We start from the raw sequence: 26,325 nt of genomic DNA, 5'->3' as shown, positions 1-26,325 counted from the left end.
TGGAGATGTTATTATACAATCTAAATTTTGGAAAACCTACAGGTGTTTCAGACCTACAGGTGTTCCAGACCTACAGGTGTTACAGGTAGTTCATGCTACAGCTGTTCAACCCCTCTGCTCAAGTGTGGGTTCTTCATTGCCCATGTTGTGCAGGGCAACTGAATGAGGTTTTGTTTAGAAGTGCTCATATGTACATACATATTATTTATATTATTATGAAGCAGTGTCTCCAAGACCATTTATAATTATTCAGTTTCTGTACCATTACCATTCCATTACTATGAACAAAAATAAAACTGCATCAATTTAAACAGTTTTCATATAGATGTCAACAGCAAATGTTCTATAGAACACTTTACAGATTCTACACGTTCTATAGTTTTAACACCTCTGATCTGGAAATTATTAAAATGTAACATTTAATGTAAATACAGTGATGTTATATATATATATATATATATATATATATATATATATATATATATATATATATATATATATATATATATATATATATATATTCATATACATGAATACGTACATACATATGTATGAAGAATAAAATACATAGAATAAAATGCACTTACATTGGTCCCTCCCCCCACCCACATGTGCCTGGCCATATTCCACCCCCCCACTTTGGTGGTGTGAGTGGGTTTGGATACAAGTTTTGACTTACCCAACGAGTCCGTCTGTTTAGTTAAATATGTGGGGGCTTCACTGAGTTGTGCATTCCTTATGTGGCCATGTGCACACGTGTGTGTTCACGATGAGGCTGTCACTGCAGGCTGTTTGTCAGTCACTACGGTTATAATAGCAGGCAGTGCAGAGTAGAACTGAGGCCAGAATGTGGCCATTATAAAGAGCAAATGAGCAGGCAGAAACAACATACAGATGAACAGTACTGTTCTAACAGGGTTAAAGAGGAACATGTAGATTACCAGTACTGTTCTAACAGGGTTAAAGAGGAACATGTAGATTACCAGTACTGTTCTAACAGGGTTAAAGAGGAATGTGTAGATTACCAGTACTGTTCTAACAGGGTTAAAGAGGAACGTGTCGATTACCAGTACTGTTCTAACAGGGTTAAAGAGGAACGTGTAAATTACCAGTATTGCTCTATCGGGGTGTAAGAGGAACAGCAGGAGAAACAAGCAAAAGGCGTTCACATGACAACCCAGGCACACTGTAAACCTCTCAACATGACCTTCAGAAGGCCTCATGTTAACTTCTCCAGAGAAGATCGGGCCCGTTTATCTCTGAAGCTACAGAATGGCTTCACGGTGCGAGATGTCACGTGAAATACATTTGAAGATTAAAACAAAGCGGATCAAAGAGGGAGCCACTTCCAGCTGCCAGCAGGGGGCGCCTTTCCAGATCAGCGGGGTTGGAGTGGGAATGTGAAAGCTTGAACAACACTCACTCCACAACACCATTAAAGCCATGAACAGAATTAAAACCACACCACACACACAAATAATCAGTGTTAAATTAACACCTGCAGTTTCACACTGAAGACCAGTGAAAGTACACACCAGTGAAAGTACACACCAGTGTACACAGAAGGAGAAACCCTGACAACGGGAACTGATACACATCTGCATGTGTTAATTTAACACCAATAATTCACATTTGTAACAGAAAAAGAACACTGGCAAAACCTGGCAAAAGCAGGGACAATTTATAAGATGCATAAAAGCACACCAGAAAGAGAGAGAGAGAGAAAGACAGAGAGAAAAAAGAAAGACAGACAGAGAGAGAGAGGGTGAAACAAAAGATGATAGTGAACCAATAGAACTGACAAATGGACAGATATTAAGACTGAAGGGCTTCATAAGAAAAAGCAGGCATAAAAAACAGAAAGAGAGAGAAAGAAAGAAATAGACAAGGAGAGAGAGACTGAGAAAGAGAGAGAGAGAGAAAGAAATGGAAGGAAATGAAATTAGAAGGCGGGGTGAGAGACGGACGTGAGGACGATGAGATGTTTAGTGATGGACGGACTGATGGTGATAGCGGTGGTGATCACTTCACTGGTCTGTGGTTCTGTTGTGTCCCCCTGCCCTGTCCCCGGTCCCCCATACCGTCTCTGACTGTCGCACCTCAAAGGTCATCTCTTCACCATCCTGCTCGTCCTCTCCACCCTCATCCTCCTCACCGATGTGGCAACTCTGAGGCACACAGAAAGAACTATTCAAGAGTCCATCCATCCATCCATTGTCATCCGCTTTATCCAGGTTTGGGTTGCGGGAGCAGTAGCCTAAGCAAAGAGGCCTGGGTTTCCCTCTCCCCAGTCACCTCTTCTAACTCCAAGTCATTCTCAGGACAGCTGAGAGATATAATCTCTCCAGCATGTCCTGGGTCTTCTCCAGGGCCTCCTCCCAGTTGGACATGCCTGGAGCACCTCCCTGGGGAGGCGCCCAGGTGGCATCCAGACCAGATGCCCGAACCACCTCAACTTGCTCCTCTCTACATGGAGGAGCAGCGACTCTACACCGAGCATCTCCTGGATGACCGTGCTCCATACCTTATCTCCAAGGCAGAGCCCGGACACCCTGCGGAGAAAACTCATTTCGGCCGCTTGTATTCACGATCTCATTCTTTCGGTCACTACCCAGAGCTCATAACCATAGGTAAGAGTCGAAACAAAGATTGATCAGTAAATTGAGAGCTTTTCCTTTTGGCTCAGAGAGTCAGAAGAGAGACTTCACCACAACAGTCCAGTACAGCATCTGCAATACTGCAGCTGCAGCACCAATCCGCCTGTCAATCTCTCGTTCCATCTTTCCCTCACTCATGAACAAGAACCTGAGATACTTGAACTCCTCCACTTGAGGCAAGGTCTCATTCCCGACCCAGAGAGGGCACTCCACCCTTGTTTGACTGAGTATCATGGTCTCAGTCAGGTTTAGAGGTGCTGATTCTCATCCCGGCCGCCTCACATTCGGCTGCAATCTGATCCAGCAAGAGTTGTAGGTTCTGGCCCGATGATACCAACAGGACCATATCATCCACAAAAAGGAGACGCATAATCCTGAGGCCACCAAACCGAACCCCCTCCACCACTTGGCTACTCTGAGAAATTCTCTCCATAAAAGTTATGAACAAGTTATAAGTCCAACTCCCACCAGGAACAAGTCTGACTTACTGCCGGCCATGTGAACCAAGCACCTGCTCCTGTGTACAGGGACTGGATAGCCCGTAACAGCGGGCCCTGTACCCTATACTCCCGGAACACCCCCAGAGGAATCCCAGAGGGACACGGTTGAATGCCTTCTCCAAATCCACAAAACACATGTGGACTGGTGGAGCAAACTCCCATGCATCCTCTAGGACCCCTAGGAACCACTTCCCCCTCCTGAGTTGCCTGACGGTTTGCCAGAATCTTCTCAGAGCCAATCGAAAGTCACTTCCCATGGTCTCACAGAACTCTTCCCACACCCGAGTTTTCGACTCCGCGACGGTCAAAGCCGCAATCCGCTTGGCCCTCCTATACCCGTCTGCTGCCTCCAGAGTCCCATGAGTCAACCAGGCCCGATAGGACTCTTTCTTCAGCATGACGGCCTCCCTTACCCGAGGTGTCCACCATCAGGTTCGGGGATTGCCGCCATGACAGGCACCTTGTGGCCACAGCTCTGGTCTGCCGCATTGACAATGGAGGCATGGAACAAGGCCCATTTGGACTCAATGTCTCCGGCCTCCCTCGGGATGCGGTCAAAGCTTTGTCGGATGTGGGAGTTAAAGACCTTTCTGACAGGTTCCTCTGCCAGACGTTCCCAGCAAACCCTCACGATACATTTGGGTCTGCCAAGTCTGTCCGGCATCCTCGCCCACCATCTCATCCAACTCACCACTAGGTGTTGATCGGTTGACAAAACAATAACAAAACAGCACTCGGGTTCAGATCAGAGAGACCATTCCTCCCAATCACGCCCTTCCAGGTCTTACTGTCGTTGCCCACGTGAGCACTGAAGTCCCCCAGCAGAACAATGGGATCCCCAAAAGAGGCACCTTTCAGTATCCCTTCAAGGACTCCAAGAAGGCCGGCATACTCTGAACTGCCATTTGGTGCATAAGCACAAACAACACTCAGACCCTGTTCCCCATCCCGAAGGCACAGGGAAGAAACCCTCTTGTCTACTCGGGAAAACCCCAACACACAGGCAACGAGCCGGGGAGCTATGAATAAGCCCATTCCAACCCTCCGCCTTTCATCCTGGGCAACTCCAGAAAAGAATAAAGTCCAGCCTCTCTCGATAGGATTAGTTCCCGAACCCAAACCATGTGTTGAGGTGAGCCCAACTATATATAGTTGGTATCTCTCAGCTTCGCTCACCAGCTCAGGCTCCTTCCCAACCAGAGAGGTTATGTCCCATGTCCCAAGAGCCAGCTTCAGTAACCGAGGATCGGTACGCCAAGGCCCCCGCCTCCGGCCACCGCCCAATCAACAATGCACCGAACCCCTAGTACGACCTCTCCCACAGGTGGTGGGCCCATGGGAGAGTGAACCCATGTATCTCCTTCAGGCTGTGCCTGGCCGGGCCCCATGGATAGAAACCCGGCCACCAGGTGCTCTCCAAGGAGCCCCTCCCCCAGGCCTGGCTCCAGGGTGAGGCCCCGATAACTTTGATCCAGGCGAGGGTAACTGGGTCCTGTTATTTATGAGTTCCATAGAGGTTTTTGGATCACTCTTTGTCTTTCCCATCACCGACTCAAGAGTGTTTAAGGTAAATTTTTTCCAATACATTAACATGAATATGAATATTATTTCATAGAATCTTTTACAGATCATTAGTAAAAAGCTTGCAGTGGAAATTATATTTTGAATATTTGAGACTCATTTCCAGAGCAAGACACGTTGCTCACCTTTGCCATAATATCAGCATATGCAATATACAGGTAGTCCATGTCGAGTTTACTGAAACAAAAGTAGGGATATGTAAATGTTAATTATGTAAATGTATGTAAATATACATAAATATGAATGTTCTTGACATTCCTGAGTCCAAACAGGTGAGCCTCACCTCTTCTCAGTGAGAGCTGTGCGACTGAAATGCAGGATGAGCTGATGAAGAGGGTCGGGTTTGGCCTCCATTTCTTCCTCTTCCTCTTCTTCCTGTTCCATAACTTTCTGTAGGACATGTGAGATTACAACATAATGCATTCAAGATTTTCACTCATAGTGTAACTAGCTCAAAGGAACTCACGCCTGTACCATATATGCTATGTGCTTCATTTATTAGTTATTACTGTAGTTCAAGCTGTTTAAGCTATTACTGTAGTTTGACGGACTTACACCTAAACTGCTTCCATAATTTTCCTGCATGCCTGTCTCATTGTGCTTTGTGTCAATGTGTATGATGTGTCAGCGGCAGGACACTCCAAGGTCAAGCAGTGGTAAGTTTCTCTCTGTTCTCTACTCATCCCCGCTCTTGTCCTTCCTTATCTAATTGTGATTTTGTTCTTCCAGCCTGACTTCTTGTTCTGTTACACGGCCATGATCACTCAGTGAGGTTAATTCTGCCACAAACATTTAATCCAAACCACAAAGTAAACATGTAACAATGAATTTTAATATTACAAACCTAATGCAAGTTTGTCTATTTATGCATAGCAAGATGTAACCAGTTTATTTTGGAGGGAAAAGAATTCAGTTACAGATAAATCATTGATCATCCGGTCCTCGAAGGAGAGGCCCTCTGTCTCGAGCCAGTTCCGCTTGTAACTATCCAGGAACATGTTGGATGCACGATGCCTGTGAGGGTGGTGCTCATTAGTATTACAATTAGACTAATTCCAGCCCATCCCCAATACTGCACATAAGACCTTCATACTTTAGATGTTCATAAAAGCACAGCAGTGGAAGGAAACTGAGATCCAGGAGTCGGAGCTGGACTGGGATTTGGCTTTAGTGCTAATCTGTCTCACCTCGGCAGGTTGTAGAGGGGCGTCATCCTGAAACAGGCGACCACCGCTCGACGCCTCTGCTTGGAGAGCAGTTTGTACCACACCATCTTTTTGGATTTGAATGGGTGCTCCATCTGAACAAGGATGGAGAATCTCTTCATCAGCCCTTTTAATAATAAGACCTTCCCTTACATCACCCAGGCCCTGATTCAGATCTACAGACCTGAAGTAGCAGTGTTGAAGGTTCAAGAGCACAGTGATGACTGCAGGCCCCGTACTCACCAGTTCAAGGTGATACAGCACAGCAGACACCTCCTGAACTCTCTTCACCACTTTCTCAGGTGCATCTGCATCTTCTGCCTTCCCAGCCATCTCCTTATATAGGGCCATCTGCCAGCGCATGGATGGGTCCTCCACCTGAAAGACAAGAACAAGAGGAGAAGGAGAAAGAAGACCACAATACTCAACATACGGCACAGTAAAACATGTGGAGTAGAACATCTGGAGTTCTCTCTCAGCTCTATATCTTTATGTGCAAAATAAAAGTCCTGTTCTCCCTACTTCAGCATTTGACAATAAAATACATTCTATTTATTCTAGTTTATTCCATTAACGCTTCCCATGTAGTGTTTCCAGAGGAGCACAAACATCCACAAAAGAAGAGCATGATTCCTGACCTTGCCCTGAAGATGGAGGTTGTTCTGCAGGAACTCCCTCACTTCTTCATCTGTATCTTTCTGTTGAACATAAAGAAGAGCTTTGTGGATCACTGTTGTGGTACAGATCCAAACTAGAAGATAATATAGTTTAAAACATACGCATCCCTGTCACATACAAACCAAAGAGAGGAGTGGAGTGAAGAATAAATAAAAATGGCAAAATTTGTATCTGTAGATACTCTACCAAGGAGTAGCGTATCTTGGCCAGGTTAATGAGCTCATGGTCTGCAGGAGAGCACATATTGAGTCCAATGGGCAGCAACTTCTTCAGGGCAGCCACAATTAGGGACGTCTGCACCGAGTAACGGTCCCCTCTTCTTTTCTTCTTGGTACGCTCCACATCTGAGCCCCCAGCCTGGGAGGACATTGTGATTCCGAGACATGACAATAGACATGAAACAGGACACTGAAATGCTTCTCCAGGAAAATCGTCCTAACCCCTCATTTACACTATGGGGTGAACGAACAAGGAACTCACGAACGCCACGCAAAAGACAGACAGAAATACTCACATAGCACAAATTCTGCTTCCAAACTGAATATAGCTGAAAGAAGGTGTCTCTCTAAACAGCCTTCTTTATTCACAAACTCAAATCAGAACACACCACATGGATGCCAACCTCAACTCAAACACCCCAAAACTGACCAGTTTCAAAAGGTCACTGCGTCCTACTGTGCGACTGCTTTTAATTTCAGTAGCTCCATGACGGGTGGTGCTACATCCTCCTGTCTCCCCCTGATTTGACATGGAATATCCACATACTAGCTTTTAATACAGAACAGTTTTAGTGATTTTAATGATCAGGTTCATTAATGGGAAGGTGTAGGAAAACATGTGATATCGTTTGTCACCAGAGTGGACAAGAGAAAGACATTTAGTGCAGGAGAGAGGAAGGCAGAGGAGGATAACTAGAGCTCACCCCTATTCTAATGTACAGGGAGGAAGACAGTGACATTTTAATACCTCATAGAAGGGGGGAGACATGCTCTTATTATAGGAAGTGGACATGCACAGGAATCTCTATCCCCATTCTGTTTGTTATTATTAAGCGCACGGGAAGCCTGTGTGTCTGTGGTAGGTTGGAGAGGAGCCATGCAGACACCAGCCTCACTCACAATTAACACAACATGAAGCATTCATGCTAGGTCTGCTCCAACGCCCCCTAGTTGTATGGCATTGACACTGCAGATGGACACTTATACCTAAAGGTGGTGTGTGAAGGTGATGAAAACTGTGAGCTCTTCATTGTGAAGCTGTTGGTGGTACTGATGAATTCTGGGAGATTTAAGTTGTGTGGTCATAAGAACAGGAATGTGGTACTAGTAGTCAAGTGTTTTTTATGACTGAGATTATATTTACTTTTGTTATTTTATCAAAAGTTGCTTGTTCACAAAGGTCTCAACTGTTTTGATGTGAGATTATAATTTGTCTTGTTAGGATTGCGTTAGAGGCCATGGGGGCAGGAAAAGGGGGGAAAGCCATAAGACCATAGGATCATAAGACCATAGGATCATAAGACCATAAGACCATAAGACTGTGGTCAGACAACTGTTAGAATGAAGACAGATACAAAACACAGCCTGGACTCGCCCCCTTGTGTCAAAAAGCTCTATTACTATCGTAAAATCAGTTATCAAACCAACAAAAGTTAGATCAATTCTTCTTCCGTTTACGCAGCTCACCAAATTAACAGAAATACAAAGCCCAGAGCTACACACAGAAATACACAGTTAAATATGTAGTACATTTGCTGCCTACACATCATTCTTCACAAAAACACACACACGTATGTTTCTGGAACACAAGTATGAAGGTTTCCATGCCAAGGGCAGTTCCGTCACCCAGACTCCCCCCATTTTGCCCATCCACACAGAGTAGCAGCCAGGGGGAACATTCTTCTGCCCCTTAGAGGAGGCGGCTCTGTGGCTGTAATGCATTATGTAGTGTATTATTGTCTATACTGCCTCTTGCTGCTTATGTGACCAACTAAACCTGCTCTGAAGTACCACCAAACGTCTCCACAGTCATGTGTGCAGCATGGCTGTCAATGGGCCTGACAGGACATGCATTATGTTCAGCACTATAACACAATATCATCCAGCATTCTGCTTTGGTGACTACACAGTCTGTGCACAGATGTGATATGAAGTCATGTGCATTAGCTCCAGTCAGTAATGGAAACTTAAGCGGAGGAAATCGTTGATTTTAGCGCTCTGAGCAGAACGTCCCGGGCCGCCGTTTGCGTGTTTGCATGTGCGGGAGGTGTTTTAAGTCCCCTGAAAGTTGGGGTGCCATGCAACAGCACAGCAGACATGCAGAAGGAGAATCTAACCTCAGCACTCCCGCCCTAGGAACAGAGCCACACAACAACACAGGGACACAGACAGTCAAAAGAAACCATTAAAAACACTGGGAACAATCACAGCACAGAAAGAGAGAACCACTTACAAAACACCCAGACGGCGTCTTGCGTCACGGTGCTGAACCTGGGAATCAGCACTCACTCAGAGAGCGTGGGACAGGGCAGAGGACATCAACAGATACAGAGCCCTCAAAGTACCCCCCATACCAACACCACCTCCATTCTCCCCCCCCACATGTCCAGAACACCCCCCCCCCCAGACCAACCCCCACAGGTGGAGAACCGTCTCAGTACCATCCCCATATGCTTAGAACACCCCATTCACAACTTCATACTAATCCCACATATCTGACACATATCATAGCTATTCAGCCACAGATGTCCACCCTAATACTCGACCACATTTAACCCATCTGACATGAACATTCTCAGAGGTCCAGAACACCAGCCCCTGTATACTGACCATCACAGACTCTGAACACTGCCCTAATAATCATTCCCACAGGTGTAAAACATCACTCCCACCCCTAACCCTAAAGCCTACCAACACCTTCATGTACTCAACACCAAAGGTTTATAGGAGCCACAATCTCCCTCTCTCGAGTCTAAAGCCTAGAACATTCTTCTCACTACTCATCCCTCAGGAACGTTTGCCTCACATGGCTGATATTAAACATATCACTGGGCATGTCTTCCCATGATGCGTTGTTCAAGCAGAGAGCTGAGTGGAGCTACAATTGATGTCAGACCAGAGAACTAGCTGTCCCACTAGCAACCCCCACCTCAGGGTTGTTCAACTTTAATATCCTGCTGTCCATTGTGGTCTTAAGTGATTCATAAAACCTTTCATGACTTTTTAATGTAAATTTGCCAGGCTACTTTCGAGCTGTCATTTGAAGTTCAATATTAGTTCATAACTGTTTAACTCTTTAGCTATTGACAGGCTGGCTCTAGTGATAAGCACCAATGCAATGCATTGTGGGTAGGCAAGCTCAGCAGGTAAATTTACAAAACTTCTTATACTCCCTTACACATGCCTCCTACACCCAGTAGTATACTCCACTGCATTCTACACCCAGTAGTATACTCCACTGCCTCCTACACCCAGTAGTATACTCCACTGCATTCTACACCCAGTAATATACTCCACTGCCTCCTACACCCAGTAGTATATTCTACTGCCTCCTACACCCAGTAGTATACTCCACTGCCTCCTACACCCAGTAATATACTCCACCTTCTGACCCTGTCAGAGGTGACCAGTGATTTTTTTTTATTTTATTTAAAAATAAATACAGGACAAAACATGTTGCAGGGTATATGAACACCATGCGGCTTATGTTAGAAGGTAAAAGATTAATCAGTTAATCCTAAACGTAAACTAACCTATTCTAATCCAGTCCTAACTCTACCAAACTCTAACTTAACCTTATGTTCAACAAACTCTAAGCTAACCATAAGTCAACCAAACCCTAACCCTAATTTTAAACTAACCCTAACCCTACCAAACTTCAACACAGCACTAAATCTACTGAACTTGTACTTAACCCTAACCATACTGAACCCGCACCTTACCCTAAGTATACCAAACACGTACCTAACCCTAACTATTCCATAATCCAACCTACTGACAACATAACAAATCAAACACATCTTGCTTATAAGGATTCTGGATTTTGACAGTAGCACATCAGGCTAAGTATCCAGTGATCTTCTCATACAGGAATGTGGACGGTGCCTTTGGAAGGTGGCGTTGAGTTGACGTCCGTTTAGACTTCTGATCACCCTGAGCAGAGCTCACCTTGCTCATCTTACTCATGCTGTCTGCGGTGAGGAAGGACATGTTGTTTATCTCATTCATCACTACAAAGTTCTGCTCCTCACGTTTGAAGTTCTGCAGGGAGATGCAGACAAAGAAGAAGCAGACAAGGTCAAATAGTTTAAAGGTCACCTGCTCAAATTTGAAATTGAGTACTCATGAAATCTGGCCACAACTTTTACAGTGAACGTAAATTACACAGAACACATGAGCTGGCATAAGACATACGTGTCGTGTCCACCATCGTAGCTGTGGCCCCTCTCACACACATTTTCATCATCACTTCATCATCACTCAACCAAGACCACGGTCTGATACGTAGGATCACACAGATTCTCACATGAGATTTGGACCAGTAAATGAAGACCTCTCCCACCATGCGAAACAACTCCTCAGCATCGGGGTTGGGGCAGGTCAGCCAGCGTGCCCTGATGCACACATTCAAACAAACAAAAACAAAAAAATTAATCCTCATTGGAAAAAAAATGGACTAAAAGCCTGTGAAAACATCTTTCCTGGAGGTAACTGTCATACACAAAGGCTGCTCCGGACACGGTGAGCTAACGTGGAGGCGGAGTGTGTGTGTGCAGCGCTGGTGTGGAGAGCAGCAGTGTCAGGGCGCCTGTACCTGTTGTTGTCTACGTAGCGGATGAGGAGGGGGTAGAGGGCGTACAGGTCTCTGCACAGCACGGCGAACTCGTCGCGGATGGTGCCCTCTTCCTGCTCGCCCTCCGCCTTGCCCTCCATCCGCAGGTGCTCCTCCTCCACCACCACCTTCGCCGTCCGCTTCTTCAGCTTCTCCATGGTGGGGATGAAATGGGACTTCAACATCTCGGGCTTGGCCCTGCTCACGATGGGCTGGGTGAACACTGCAACACACACACACACACACACACACACACACACACTTCAACATCTCAGGCTTGGCCCTGCACACGATGGACTGGGTGAACACTGCAACACACACACACTTCAACATCTCAGGCCTGGCCCTGTTCACGATGGGCTGTGTGTACATTGCAACACACAGAAACACACACACACACACACACACAGAGGTTTAATGAAAGAGAAGGTGTCCATCTATCGCACTGCACATCCACCGCTAACCTGCCAGTCTCTTCATCCAGGGAGCATCATCGATGCCCAAGTTGTTCACCACAATCTTCATGATGCTCCCCAGCAGCTGGTTGAGGTGAGCGGAGGTGACGTCTGTGCAAAGCCGGTTCTCCTGCTCAGGGAAGTTCTCCACACCTCTCTCCCACCAGCGGGGCAGGTAGTTACACAGCATGGGCAGAGTGATCTCGATGACGTGCGGCATCTCTGTGTAGCGCGCTCCAGACTCCGCCAGGTGGCTGATCTCCTTCATCAGAACATCCAGCTCAGGAATGTCCAAACACAGCTCCTGGACCTCATTAGGGAGACCCAAGACTAGGAGATAATGAGAGAGAGGTTCAGGGGGGAGGAAGGGAGGAGAGATAGAGATAGATAGAGAGAGAGACAGAGGAGAAATTTTCTGGAGAACTCAATCTGTTTGTAGGAGTGACTTCATGAATTAGTGCTCACTGGCTCTCTCCCTGGGCGTCTTGGTGGTGTACACTGAGAAAGCGTTGAACTCGTTCAGGTGGGGCTCCAGGTAAGCCACGGGCATGGCTGCAGCCAGATGGGCCAAACACTCCCCCAGAGCTGGCCGATGTCTGCCAACAGTCAGAACCGAAACCAGAACTCAGCACACACCGACCCACAGCCACCCATTTCAGCAGTGAAGAAGACTTAGATTTCACTCATTCACATTAGTTTGTCTCTTACTCTGCATTTCTCGCGCACACACACAGCGAAACACACCGCGTACACACCAACCTTTCAGCGTGAGGCGTCTTCACGGTGCCGAGAGAATAGATGCTACACATAATTCTGTAGCAGGACATCTGAAGATCATCCACTAAAATCAACACAATCATCAGACCCACAAAACAAACGACTGCAACTAACGATTAGGTCCTAGACACTCATCAAGATCAGCATTCTGTTAATCTGTGGCATCTAAATGGGATGGATGGGGTTTCATAACAAAGATGGATATGAAAATGAAAAGAAAATTAGCATTATGATGCCGTTGCTAATTTGCTTTCTAAAACATCAAGTACACCTTACTTTCTCATGTAGGAGCATCAAAGCACTTGAATCTTGCTCTTTGTACATTTCTTATACTATCTATCTATCTATCTATCTATCTATCTATCTATCTATCTATCTATCTATCTATCTATCTATCTATCTATTTATATTTGTGTTAGAAGCATTTGATAGAAGCATTTGTATATAATATATTTATAATATATTTACAGAGGATATTAGTAGCAGTAGCCTAGTTTTAGACTTTCTGGGTGCAGAGACTTTCTGGGTGAGGCTGCTGCCTCAGTCTTGCTCTGTGAATTAACATAATAAAGGGTGATGTTTGGTTTTGCTAATTGCTGGCAAGAAAGAGGGGTGATGTCCTAAGAATCCTGAAATTTCAGGAGGACAAGTGTTAAGGGTGTGTATTTCAGAATTCTGATTAAGCGCAGGGCAAAATCACTTACACATAAAGTCGTCTCCAAACTGGTGCTGTGCGATGTGGTCAAACAGAGAAGTGAGAACAGGAAGCAGAGCGATCGTGGTGTAGTTGATGTTCTGGGTCACACCTTTCACAGGCTGAAAATGAGCAGAGATTAGCTCCAAACCCCATACAGAGAATACAGAACAGAGATTTGCCCCAAACCCCATACAAAGAATACAGCACAGAGATTTGCCCCAAATCCCATACAAAGAATACAGCACAGAGATTTGCCCCAAATCCCATACAAAGAATACAGCACAGAGATTAGCCCCAAACCACATACAGAGAATACAGCAGAGATTAGCCCCAAACCACATACAGAGAACACAGCACAGAGATTAGCCCCAAACCCCATACAGAGAACACAGCACAGAGATTAGCCCCAAACCACATACAGAGAACACAGCACAGAGATTAGACGTAAACCCCATACAGAGAATACAGCACAGAGATTAGCCCCAAACGACATACAGAGAATACAGCACAGAGATTAGCCCCAAACCCCATACAGAGAATACAGCACAGAGAAATTAGCCCCAAACCCTATACAGAGCACACAGCACAGAGATTAGCCCCAAACCCAATACAGAGAACACAGCACAGAGATTAGAAGTAAACCCCATACAGAGAATACAGCACAGAGATTAGTCTCAAACCGCATACAGAGAACACAGCACAGAGATTAGATGCAAACCCCATACAGAGAACACAGCACAGGGAGATTAGCTCCAAACCGCATACAGAGAACACAGCAGAGAGATTAGACGCAAACCCCATACAGAGAATACAGCACAGAGATTAGCCCCAAACCGCATACAGAGAACACAGCACAGAGATTAGACGCAAACCCCATACAGAGAATACAGCACCTAGATTAGAAGCAAACCACATACAGAGAACACAGCACAGAGATTAGCCCCAAACCGCATACAGAGAATACAGCACAGAGATTAGCCCCAAACCGCATACAGGGAACACAGCACAGAGATTAGCCCTAAACCCCATACAGAGCACACAGCACATGGAGATTAGCCTATTCTACACAGGTGGAGTGGGCTGAAGTACCTGGTTGCCTTTAGACACTTTGCCCAGTTTGAGGTTCTCCACCATCTTCTCTATGTCATCAGCAGCACTCTCAAAGAAAGATCGTAGGCCGGCCTTCACAATCTCAGGCCCAGACTTCATGACCGTTCTGGCACCAGGGACAAACAGAACACAACTCTAATATATCACTACAGGATTCCACTAATACAACACTACAGTTTTACAAGAACACTGTAATCAGATACCAAACCCGATGACTGCAATCGGACAATGAAGACCCTACAGATGCCTTCTGTAACAACCCTTTCAAACTTCAGGACGAAAACGAAACAGCTGATGCAAAATGAGTCAGGTGGCCAATGGCCGATGACCCTGGCGAGCATCACAGTCTGATGCATTAATGAGACTGAAGTAGGCACCTGGCATCAAGAGAGCGGGCGAGGATGTGGAGACAGTTGACGATGGCAGGAGCGTCGGTGCCTGAGGAACCAACAGCAGCGTTAGTGGGAGAAGTTCACTCTGGACCAGTACCACTCAACATCAAACCAACACGTACACAAACACCCCTCGAACGGTTAAGCTTATGTGAATGTCTCCTCCCTCCAGAGAGATAAACAAATAAACAGGGACAAAGCAGTATCAAAGCAGTATCATGATCTAGAATAGAACAGAACAGAATAGAATACAACAGAATAGGAAGATGATGGCAGCCTTACCGAAGAGAAAGACTCTGTGTCTCACTAGAGCAGACATCTTACAGAAGATACTGCAGCAGGAAATGTGAAAAAAGCAGCAGGGAGAGAATGAGAGTGGAAAACTGAAAGGACATTTTCCTAAATGGATGAATAGCATGAAAGCAGGCTTCTGTGGAGGCGGGGCTTAGGTGTGGCCAATGGTTTTGAAGGAAGAAGCCAAACTCACCTGGCAATCATCTCCTTCTCTTTGTTGGAGGCGTGGCCACCGCTGCCCAGGATTTTAGCAGGTGTTGACAGGAAATAGAGGCAGTGGTTTTTGAAGTACTGATTTATCAGAGGCATAAGAATCTGCAAAGAACATTTCAGGTACTAAATGAATATTTGTCTTTGGTTCCAGAGATCTTGATATCATTTGCATGCTGATCTTTCACAAGTGCAACATTACTGAATCCAGGAGAACTGTGTCTGTGCTACTGATTTTCACACAGTAGGATGCTTCATCAAGTTTGAGAGGCTTTTACTTTATGGCAGATGCTATTTGCACCCGGGTATATGCAGCAGTATGTGTTATTTGCACCCGGGTGTACATAGCAGTGTGTGCTATTTGCACCCGGGTATATGCAGCAGTGTGTGCTATTTGCACCCGGGTGTACATAGCAGTGTGTGCTATTTGCACCCGGGTATATGCAGCAATGTGTGCTATTTGCACCCGGGTGTACATAGCAGTGTGTGCTATTTGCACCCGGGTATATGCAGCAGTGTGTGCTATTTGCACCCAACATTTTGATTTATCAAAGATTAGTACTATTCTTTTGTGTTCCATTTTACTTACAAATTATTTTACAAGAAGTGAAGATACTTTTATTTGGGGTTATGGGGTAGACCTGTTTGAATTTTGTTTTTCACTTGTGAGTCTTTTTCTTTACCATGCTTAGAATTTAAATAGCAATTTAATTATCCTAAGTCGCTTACCGCTAATGGCAGTAATCACATGGTAAATACTACATATAATATACACTGCCAGTGATAAATAATGTTAAAACAAAATGTAACACAAGTTAATATCTGTCTGTAGCACCCTGATATGTACACCACATTGTATGTGTCACGTTACGGTCCCCGACCCCTCCCTTTGGGCCTGTGTTTACGTCGTCTGCGTCAGTGGATCTCCGTGGGTGCGGTTGCGTCCTGTGATAATTCGTTTTACCTGTGGCTCGTCTCGTCATCATGTGGGGTTTATGTAGTTTGTCTATTTAATGTGCGTTCGCGCAGTGTCTTGTGCTCGTCGTTGTTTGAGTCTACGTGTCTCTATATGAGTGTTAAACGTGCACTGTCTGCGCTATATGTGTAAAGACAAATAAAGTAACGTCTGTAGCGAACAGGATTCTGTGTCTCGTCCTTCACCCAGTCGCCAGCATTACAGTATGATGTATACAAATATTCTTCCTGCCAGTACATTATCAGCCTCTTTAATTTTATTTAATTTCACAGAATGCAGAAGACAGATTTGACTTTTTAATTCATTTTTTCTGGATGGTTTGTACATTTTTTAAAGAAATAAATTGGGGTTTTTATTATTTACATCATGTTTAAATAAATTTTAATTTTGTGCATTGGATGGTAGCCCTCTTCACTCCATAATCTCAGTGCTCTCTGGAATTCCTCACAACTGTCGAAGGAGTATCCTTCACAAATGTTCTTTAGCTTTTCTTCCTTCTTGGGAGAAAACACAAATATTAGCTTATATAAAATAGTCATTACATTATAAGTCTGGCATATTGACTCTGTCATGCAAAAACCTTAATTCAAAAGGACTGTACATCTTTTGTTATACACATTCATGTCCTTTGTGTGTACTGAAACAACACAAAAATAGAGAACAAAAAGACAAAATTATATAATTTTACACAAAACTCAAAAAATAGACTGGACAAAATTGTTTTTGTAAGATAGCAATGCGACTGTCACGTAGGGCTACACCCCCCTCTCTGTCACTTGTTCCTGTCCTTGTGTCTGTGTTGTTCCCTGCGTGTCTGTCTCCATGGTTTCCCCTCGTCTGACACGCCCGTGTCATCAGTGTCTTCACCTGTGTGTCTAGTTTAGTTCTGTGTGTGTCTAGTTTAGTTCTGTGTATTTATAGTCCCAGTGTTTCACTTATCGGTTATTGGTTGTTTTGTTCTATTTGGTTAGTTTGTGCTCTTGTTATTCATGCTCTTTGGTCGTGTTGTGCTCTTGTTATTCATGCTCTTTGGTCGTGTTGTGCTCTTGTTATTCGTGCTCTTTGGTCGTGTTGTGCTCTTGTTATTCATGCTCTTTGTTCAGTGTTCTACGCTTTCTGATCTGTGAGTTCTACTCATTTCGTTGCTCAGTCGTCTGTGTTTTCTGTAGCCTGATTTTCTAGTTTGTATGCGTTTACCCCGTGTTTGGTTTAAAGTGTTCGTTCGGTGTCTTAGTTTAATTCTTAGTATCGTCATGCCTGTTTATTTGTCAAACCTGGATGGCTCGCCCGTTATGACCCCTGCCTGTTTGAACGACTTTGATCATGATCATTCCTCTTAATAAATCTCGCTCTCCTCAGCGTTTGTGTCCGCCTCCAAGCTCTGTAGCGCCAGTTAGTGTTGCCACCTGTCCCGGTTTTCACGTCGCTGTCCCGGTTTGTCCCGGTTTTCCTTCTTTTTAATATTCGGTCCCGGCAAAAAATAAAAATTATTTAATGTCCCGGTTTTCACTAGGTTAGTTCAAACGACTATTTAGACTGTTTCTGCACACTTGAAATCTGTCTTTTTTTTCTCGCTGTGTCCATGTGTACACCCCCCACCCGGTAACACTTTACGTTCGCCACTATTATGCTCCTATTAGCTCAAAAATATATCAGTGTTCGTTGGATAATAATTCTCACACTATTTCTTAAATATATATCTTAAAATGTAAAGTTAAACTGAGTGATGGACCTTTATACATAACTATTAACCAAATTCTGCTTACCGTTTCCTACTGTCTCCGTTTCGGTTCCTTTGAATTTGCGCCTTTTCGCTCCCGCGCATTCATTGGTAGACATGCGCAGATGGGTTCGCTTTTTTTTTTAATTAAGGGGTGAAAATAGCCTCGCTGTGTGGCAAATGCTACTTGTACCCGGGTGCAAATAGACACTCCGTTACTTTATTTGTTTAGGAAGCTTCACCTTGGCAAAGAACTTGATCTCCTGCTCATGAGGTGACTTCTCCACACGGCCACTGCTAACCACCGCCTCTGCGCACAACACAGCAACACACATCTGAGCTTCCATCAAACGAACTCCAGCAAATTATCACAGAACAACATATCAATAACATGCATGTAGGTGATTTATCAAATGATTTGCATTTACGGTCGTCATACCAAGATGTGCGATGAACTCCTGGGCGATGTCCATCCATTTCAGCAGTTTCTGTAGGAAGCCGTAAGCGAAACGCTTCTCAATAGAGGAAATGTCTCCTTCCATGTCCTTGAGTCCCCTGCCAGGACAAAGACATGTGTCTCCTCACTCCTCAGGACAAAGACACGTGTCTCCTCACTCTTCAGGACAAAGACACGTGACTCTTCACTCCTCAGGAGCATCGAGACAAAAGGGACTCCACAAATGACATCCCCTCATACAGGAAATAGAAAACGCTCTGGCTCAACACTCCAGCTCAACACTGACCACTGTTCCATTCATCCTTTCTATCTAGTGTTTTTCGTTACAACCGTATGTGTGTCTGATGTGTCTCCCACACTCTGTGTGTCTGATATGTGTCTGATGTGTCCCAGACTCTGTGTGCAGTATTTGTCTGATGTGTGTCCCAGACTCTGTGTGTCTGATGTGTATCCCAGACTCTGTGTGTCTGTTGTGTGTCTGATGTGTGTCTGATGTGTGTCCCAGACTCTGTGTGCTGTATGTGTGTCTGATGTGTGTCTGATGTGTGTCCCAGACTCTGTGTGCTGTATGTGTGTCTGATGTGTGTCTGATGTGTGTCCCAGACTCTGTGTGCTGTATGTGTGTCTGATGTGTGTCCCAGACTCTGTGTGCTGTATGTGTGTCTGATGTGTGTCCCAGACTCTGTGTGCTGTATGTGTGTCTGATGTTATCCAGACTCTGTGTGCTGTATGTGTGTCTGATGTGTGTCTGATGTGTCCCAGACTCTGTGTGTCTGATGTGGGTCTGATGTGTGTCCCAGACTCTGTATGCTGTATGTGTGTCTGATGTGTGTCCCAGACTCTATGTGCTGTATGTGTGTCTGATGTTATCCAGACTCTGTGTGCTGTATGTGTGTCTGATGTGTGTCTGATGTGTCCCAGACTCTGTGTGCTGTATGTGTGTCTGATGTGTCCCAGACTCTGTGTACTGTACCTTGTGACTGCATAGCCATTGAGCTGCAGGAAGCGCAGCAGCTCATGGGCCTTCTCACGGTCACGGGCCTTCTCTTTAGCCGTTAGAGTGTCGTACGGCACCAGCAGTGGGTGAGTGCCCCCACCTGGATATACAGAGAGAGAGAAAAATAGAAAGAGAAAGAAAGAGAGAGAGAGAGTGTGAGCAAATGTGTGAGTGAGTGAGTGAGTGTGTGTGTGAGTGAGTGAGTGAGTGTTTGTGTGCGAGTGAGTGTGAGTGAGTGTGTGAGTATGTGTGTGAGTGATTAGGGGTCGAACCCTTTGCATGCAGGTCCATCTTCTTCTTGCGGCCCCAGGTGTTGTGGTAGTTCTCTGCCAGCTGCTCAGCCATGGACTGAACACAGAGAGGAAGAGGAGAAGTGAAGGAATTACTGCAGCCTCACACATGATCAACTGGTTCACAGATTAAACCACCTTTCTTAGGTGGATTATACAATAAATATTCCCTCTTCACTGATACACACCCTCTACTACATTACAGTGTAAACACCTCCTCATTACTGGATTAAAGTGTAAACACACACTAATTACTGGATTACAGTATAATCATATCCTCATGATCAAATTATATTGGAAACACACCCTCACAGAGCAGAAACACTTTACTTTACTGGACCACAGTGGAAACACTCTGTAATCTGTACCTGCAGCTCTCTGGACAGCGTCATGCCAGATACATCTATAGGCTGGGGACTGTAGCCATGACTAGGGTCATAGGTCGCCTAGGAAATGGAGAAATAACAGTTTGCTTAAGTAAAACCTTCGTTCACACATCATCAAATACTAAGACAGTTTATTCTCCCGCATCCAAGTCTACAAAACCAAAGCATCTTGTCACACTGGTGTCATACTGGTGCCCGTCTCTCATTCCACCCCCACTTCACCTGTGCGGTCTGGGAGATCTTTCGAGCCGCCTTCTTCTCTGCTTTGTCCTCATCTCCATCTCTGGTTTTGTCCAGCATCCACTCCCAGGCTATCATGGCCTTGATGGACTCTTTAATGGGCCATCGGTAGATCTCTTTATCCTGCAGACCACGACCAGATGACAGGTGAGCATAAGCAGTAATGCTTAGGTAGACACACAGGAGGAAGATCTGGGTCCGCTCAGAAACAGGTAGACACAGGTGAGCAGTAACATTCACCACACCTGGATACTCCTCTGTTCCAGAGAGACTTACACACACTCATCAGTATGACATGGGTATGTATGAGGAAGGGGAAGATTAAGACAACAAAGACACGGGTCTCTGTGACCTTTTCAGAAAAGGTTTTGTATGGTCTGAGCATGGGATGAGTCTTGGCATTTTCATCCAGAACCTCCCCAAACGTCCAGTTGTTCTGGATCTAAGGCACACACAGAAAAAGATCACGCAATGCATGAAACGCCGAGTTCTTCTGAGGCTCTGTGCCTCGTGGGTCAGTGCTGAAACACATCTAACTTGCCTCTGGTAGGACTCACCTTCTCAAAAGCCCATTTATCATGCGTGTATTCTGCATATCTGTTAATGAATCCATCCAGTTTCTCTGGGATGATCGTGCTGACATATGTACAACAAAACCAGTAAAGTCCATAAGACGGTGAAATATGAATGGACCACTGAACAAACACACACACACACACTACACGTCATGTCTCTCATATAAACAAATCTCAGTGTTAAGTAATACTGTACTTGGTGGTGTCCACAGGTTTGGGGTCAAAGTTGCCCTCAGCATCAACAGAGGCTTTCTTCTCTGTTTTGGAGGAGTAACTCGCATCCACATAATCAGGAGGGAGGGCGCCAGCTATGGCACTGAGGCAAGGCATGGCTATCTTGAACAGCTCTGCATCAAATTTCTATAGGAAGAAAAACAAAGGAACATTTGCAAACATCTATATCACTTTAGATTACTGTCTACAGATTCAAAATATGTAACGAAAGTTAGAAAACACCTACAGTAGTGGCATGAAGTCTTCCTTAGGGTACGTGAAATACCGTCATCGGGTTACTGGTGCAGTTTTTAAAAACAAGTTTCTCACCTTGTGTGCTAGAGATTCGAAGATTCCCCAGAAGAGCTTCCGGGTCAGATGGAGTTCTTCCTCTGATGACACGCCAAAGTTTGCCCAGCCATTAGGCAGGCAGTAGTACTTCCAACAACGCTCATAGTGATTGGTCAGCAACTACAACATACGCATTTGAAGAGATTAAAGGACTCGTGCGGAATGGGCTACTCAAGGTCACTGGCCTGTTGTGTCTGGAGGACAGTGGTGTACCTTCAGGGGCATTTTGGCATACTCATTGAGAATTGGCACGTCAAACACCAGCCGTCTCAGTAGGTGCTGAAGCATAGATGGGCGCAGGTATCTGAGACACAGAAGAAGGATAGAAGAAGGAGACCAGGGACCGTACAAGTCACTATATTACTGTAAAAGACTCATCCATCACATCAGGTTCTTATTAGTACTTCATAGCCCAACACAGGTATTTATTATCCATTCATAACCAACCACATCATAACCTTCAACCGCTTCATAACCTCATTAAGTTACTTACTCTATCACACCCCACCATATCAGACCATTATATCAGACCATTATCCAGTTAACCAGCCACATTAGGTCATCAGGGCCCCTGGACTGGGACAGCTGACTACTGTTCTACTGTGGATGGGTCCAACACTCTCCGACTGCCTGACTAATTTAGCATAGACCTTCACACGAACCTGCACAGTGACATCAGACATTCCTCGATGACGTCCCTTTGGGCCTTGGTGAGAGAGCGCCCCCTGGAGAGCCTGTAGATGGTGTGCAGCATGGAGTCGATCATGATGGCTCGGTGGTCGGTGCCGGCGAAGAGCGGGGCACATTTGGTGATGAGGGGCAGAACCGCACAGCACAGGTAGCGGTTCAGAGCCAGGGCCATCTCTGTAGTGCTGAACGCAGCCTGCCAGACGCAAACAGCAGAACCATGACAACTTGCCAGACCCATGGAGCAGTGAGATCCCGGCCCGCCCCAGCAGTATCTCAGCACCAGCACAACTGCTGGATTATGTAATCCAGACCTAAAGAGGCAGCTGCGTCATACATAGAGCAGAAAAATCCAGCTCACCGTGTCCAGCGAGGCAGCCGCCCGCATGTCCGGCAGGAAACCAACTTCCAGCACATGTAACAGAAAGTCCTGGTTGTCGATGCCGTAGACACGGTCCAGGAACAGCACCATAGGGGCCTTGTGATCGGGAACAAAACTGGCTGACATCTTTGGCTCAATAACGCTGTTGTCTAGAGGTGAAGAAACAAGAGAAGAATGACATGGTAGACCCTATAAAGATGACAGCACCCTCTCCTCCATCACCCTCTCCTCCATCACCCTCTCATCCATCACCCTCTCCCCCATCACCCTCTCCTCCATGACCCTCTCCTCCATCACCCTCTCCCCCATCACCCTCTCCTCCATGACCCTCTCCTCCATCACCCTCTCCCCCATCACCCTCTCCCCCATCACCCTCTCCTCCATCACCCTCTCATCCATCACCCTCTCCCCCATCACCCTCTCCTCCATCACCCTCTCATCCATCACCCTCCTCATCACCCTCTCCCCATCACCCTCTCCCCCATCACCCTCTCATCCATCACCCTCTCCCCATCACCCTCCCCATCACCCTCTCCTCCATCACCCTCTCCTCCATCACCCTCTCACCCATCACCCTCTCCTCCATCACCCTCTCCTCCATCACTCTCTCCTCCATCACCCTCTCACCCATCACCCTCCTCTCCTCCATCACCCTCTCCTCCATCACCCTCTCCTCCATCACCCTCTCCCCCAGTGTGGGGCTGCTCCCCAGTTGGCTCCCTCACTGTCACGTATGGCTCCACCCTCCGCCCTGTCTTGTTGTTGTGTGTTTAGTTCCACCTTTGTTTTTGGTTTCTCTGGTTTCCTTCTGTCTGCCACCTGTCTGGTGCAACTCCGTGCCTCTCTGTGCAACTTTTTGTTGAAGTTTTGTTAAAATTTTGACAGCATTCACATACAACACAGTATGTATGGAACATTACTCCACCCAGAAAGCCGTACAGCACACGTTCCCGAGAAGGGGAGGCATCTCACGGCACAACACCTGCTCTGTGTTAAACGTTTCTCCAAACCTGTTTTCTCCGTTCTGTTTAATGTCTTTGTATGTTCTCTGTAGTTTGGTTAGGTGTTTTGTCTGTTAATGTCAGTGTCGTTATTCCCCTTCTGGTAATGATCAATATTAAGTTCATATTATCCTGCATTTGCATCTTTGCCTCAACGACTACACCTTACACTCACCTTTCCCTAGTGCAGGGATCTGGACTGAAAGGCTAATAACACCAACCAGGTCCTCAATGGGTACCAAGGATCTGAGAATGGCCCTTATCCTCAGAGCCTCGCCCTTCCCTGCCAGGATCAGCTGTAGAGCACAAATATGAAACATTGTTGGACCTAAAAGAACACGCACGACAGTTCACTGAACAGTACAAGACTTCTAAATGTAACTGACTTCCACAGCAGCTTTACACATTCCTACACAAATACGTGCATATAAAATGATTTCTATCATATTAAGGAAAATCATCATAAGGAAAATCATTTTGTTAATCATATCATAATCGAGCAACACATTAACCAGACACCTACATGCATCTCATCTGGAATCATACACACACACCAGAATTGCACAGCTTATAACACAAACACCTACATGCATCTCATCTGGAATCATACAGCACACACACCAGAATCACACAGCGTATAACACAAACACCTACATGCATCTCATCTGGAATCATACACACACACACCAGAATCACACAGCGTATAACACAAACACCTACATGCATCTCATCTGGAATCATACACACACACACCAGAATCACACAGCGTATAACACAAACACCTACATGCATCTCAGGTGCGCAGCGTCCCAGCAGGTCGATGAGGGCAGCGTAGAAGGACATGATGGCGTTTCCCAGGTGCACCCTGTTCTCCTCATGCTGCTCCTCCCCACCAAACCTGCCACAGCGCCACACAGTGGGAGAGAGAGGAGGAGTCAGGCAATATAATTTATTACTCTGTAGTATTACTCATATGAGATACTATGGCACACACCAAGGAGCGTACATCATCAGCTTTCGAATACATTTGCTTTAAAACGTTTGTAAGAGTCCTTCATTTGTGCTTACATAGGGAAGCGTCTGTCTTTCTTGACGCTGGGTCCGTCTCTGGCTGGATCTTCTGAGATTTTAATGGCCTCCTCGATAGCAGCAAGCAGCCCGTTCCCCCCCTCTCCTCTGAGCGCAGGGCCGAAGCATTCAGGCCGCCTGATCAGCAGACGAACCACCACGTTAGCGTTCTCCTCTACGCTCTCTCCTACACAGCAAAGAAGCACAGAAATGTGAAGCACACACCAAAACAAAAATACAGGCAGAGACACAGCAATAACACAGAGACACACAGATATAAAGATATCACACAAAGACACAAACACACCACACAGACACACAGCGATACCACAGACACAGATATAAAGACATCACACAAAGACACCACACAGAGACACATCAATACCACAGAGACACTCAGATATAAAGATATCACTCAACAACACAGAGACACCACATAGAGACACAGCAATACCACAGAGACACACAGATATAAAGATATCACACGAAGACACACAGACACCACACAGAGACAGAAAAGACATAGAGACACAGCTGTTGGCAGCTGTTCATGTGACTTTAAACAAGCTTTACTTCACGAACATTAGAACCTCCTATATAAGAATAATACTGACATGTACGCACCATTAACGAAAACAGCAAAGCGAAGGAAGTCGAGGTACTTCTCCCCACCGCAGGGGTTCCAGCCGATGTCGGGGTAGCCCTTAGACAGGAGCATGGGGCAACTCTGCAGCCCACAGCCAGCCAAATACTTCACCACCTGAAAGAGCAGCATCCACGACAGAGTGTCACAGCAGACCTACGACCAGGGCCGTGTCACCGGGGAAACGGAGGAGAATCAGGACTCAGGACTCACCTGCTCCAAGTCCTGCTCCTGCAGGGCCAGCGCCAGCTCGTTGTTATCAATGCAGGACGCCGCAGCAACGTCCAGCGGCGTGGAACCCCGCATTCCTGCAACAACAATCAGGACGTCAGGACAGTATTCCAGCAACGCTCTGGACGGGCGTACTACAGGACCAATGACGCCGGGGGGGGGGCCTACCCAGGCCGATGCCGCTGTTTTGGAGAAGGTAGCTCAGGTGATCAAACATGGACCGCTGGTTCTGACGACTGATTCGGCAGAAATAACACAGAAATCGGCAGCAGTTGGTGACCATGCGAGGAAAACGTATCTCCTGGAGATAAAAGAAACAAAAACACAATGTTTGAAATAGATTTTTAAAAAGTTGAACCTCAACTGGACCTTCCCAAACAAACTAGTCCACAGCAGCGGGGTCAGTGCCTCCTGGACCTAACGGAAATGACAGCTTGTTCTGACAGTGTCAGAACCTTTGCTTCAAAATCTGTGTCCAGAACAGGGTGACTGCTGTCACCACACCTCAAACACAACCAATAGGGAGCAGCCTGGAATTACACACAACCCACCGACCGGAAATAAATGCAGTATAGCAAAACTTAAATGCAGGAGTCAAAATAAGAATGTTTAATCAAATTGGGACATCAAAAGTCAATTTCTCTGCTGGTATGTTTTTTTTTCAAATCCAAGACACACATGGATGATAAAAGCTGAATTGCACAATTACTGTGAGTTTATTG

At 45.8% G+C, this 26,325-nt stretch overlaps 1 protein-coding gene across 8 annotated transcripts in view; it reads right to left on the bottom strand.

Moving 5' to 3' along the window:
* ryr1a (ryanodine receptor 1a (skeletal)) overlaps positions 1–26,325 on the bottom strand; it is a 79,239-nt gene that overhangs the window by 22,565 nt on the left and 30,349 nt on the right. For 3 of the 8 annotated variants that reach the window (XM_077019495.1, XM_077019496.1, XM_077019499.1), the window contains exons 43-81: positions 25,772–25,904; positions 25,586–25,680; positions 25,354–25,489; positions 24,730–24,916; positions 24,448–24,559; positions 23,837–23,957; positions 22,640–22,809; positions 22,254–22,474; positions 21,805–21,895; positions 21,571–21,711; positions 21,224–21,387; positions 21,010–21,088; positions 20,805–20,894; positions 20,435–20,575; positions 20,195–20,272; positions 19,809–19,884; positions 19,513–19,636; positions 18,522–18,637; positions 18,325–18,392; positions 15,370–15,491; positions 15,165–15,214; positions 14,868–14,928; positions 14,470–14,596; positions 13,388–13,499; positions 12,666–12,747; positions 12,372–12,502; positions 11,916–12,236; positions 11,434–11,674; positions 11,146–11,233; positions 10,788–10,880; positions 8,957–8,971; positions 6,808–6,978; positions 6,582–6,641; positions 6,187–6,321; positions 5,926–6,038; positions 5,656–5,752; positions 5,022–5,128; positions 4,864–4,915; positions 2,082–2,168 (exon numbers count right to left, since the gene is read on the bottom strand). In XM_077019495.1, coding sequence (XP_076875610.1) covers positions 2,082–2,168; positions 4,864–4,915; positions 5,022–5,128; positions 5,656–5,752; positions 5,926–6,038; positions 6,187–6,321; positions 6,582–6,641; positions 6,808–6,978; positions 8,957–8,971; positions 10,788–10,880; positions 11,146–11,233; positions 11,434–11,674; positions 11,916–12,236; positions 12,372–12,502; positions 12,666–12,747; positions 13,388–13,499; positions 14,470–14,596; positions 14,868–14,928; positions 15,165–15,214; positions 15,370–15,491; positions 18,325–18,392; positions 18,522–18,637; positions 19,513–19,636; positions 19,809–19,884; positions 20,195–20,272; positions 20,435–20,575; positions 20,805–20,894; positions 21,010–21,088; positions 21,224–21,387; positions 21,571–21,711; positions 21,805–21,895; positions 22,254–22,474; positions 22,640–22,809; positions 23,837–23,957; positions 24,448–24,559; positions 24,730–24,916; positions 25,354–25,489; positions 25,586–25,680; positions 25,772–25,904 — 4,608 coding nt within the window. The remainder of the gene's footprint in view (positions 1–2,081; positions 2,169–4,863; positions 4,916–5,021; positions 5,129–5,655; positions 5,753–5,925; positions 6,039–6,186; positions 6,322–6,581; positions 6,642–6,807; positions 6,979–8,956; positions 8,972–10,787; positions 10,881–11,145; positions 11,234–11,433; positions 11,675–11,915; positions 12,237–12,371; positions 12,503–12,665; positions 12,748–13,387; positions 13,500–14,469; positions 14,597–14,867; positions 14,929–15,164; positions 15,215–15,369; positions 15,492–18,324; positions 18,393–18,521; positions 18,638–19,512; positions 19,637–19,808; positions 19,885–20,194; positions 20,273–20,434; positions 20,576–20,804; positions 20,895–21,009; positions 21,089–21,223; positions 21,388–21,570; positions 21,712–21,804; positions 21,896–22,253; positions 22,475–22,639; positions 22,810–23,836; positions 23,958–24,447; positions 24,560–24,729; positions 24,917–25,353; positions 25,490–25,585; positions 25,681–25,771; positions 25,905–26,325) is intronic. The other 5 variants (XM_077019498.1, XM_077019501.1, XM_077019497.1 and 2 more) reach the window with 3 other exon arrangements.

The sequence above is a fragment of the Brachyhypopomus gauderio genome, chromosome 10 (genome assembly GCF_052324685.1).
Source record: "Brachyhypopomus gauderio isolate BG-103 chromosome 10, BGAUD_0.2, whole genome shotgun sequence".
NCBI classification, from domain to species: Eukaryota; Metazoa; Chordata; class Actinopteri; order Gymnotiformes; family Hypopomidae; genus Brachyhypopomus; species Brachyhypopomus gauderio.
The sequence above is the reverse complement of the archived record's forward strand: the minus strand, read 5'-3'. Positions and strand labels throughout refer to the sequence as shown.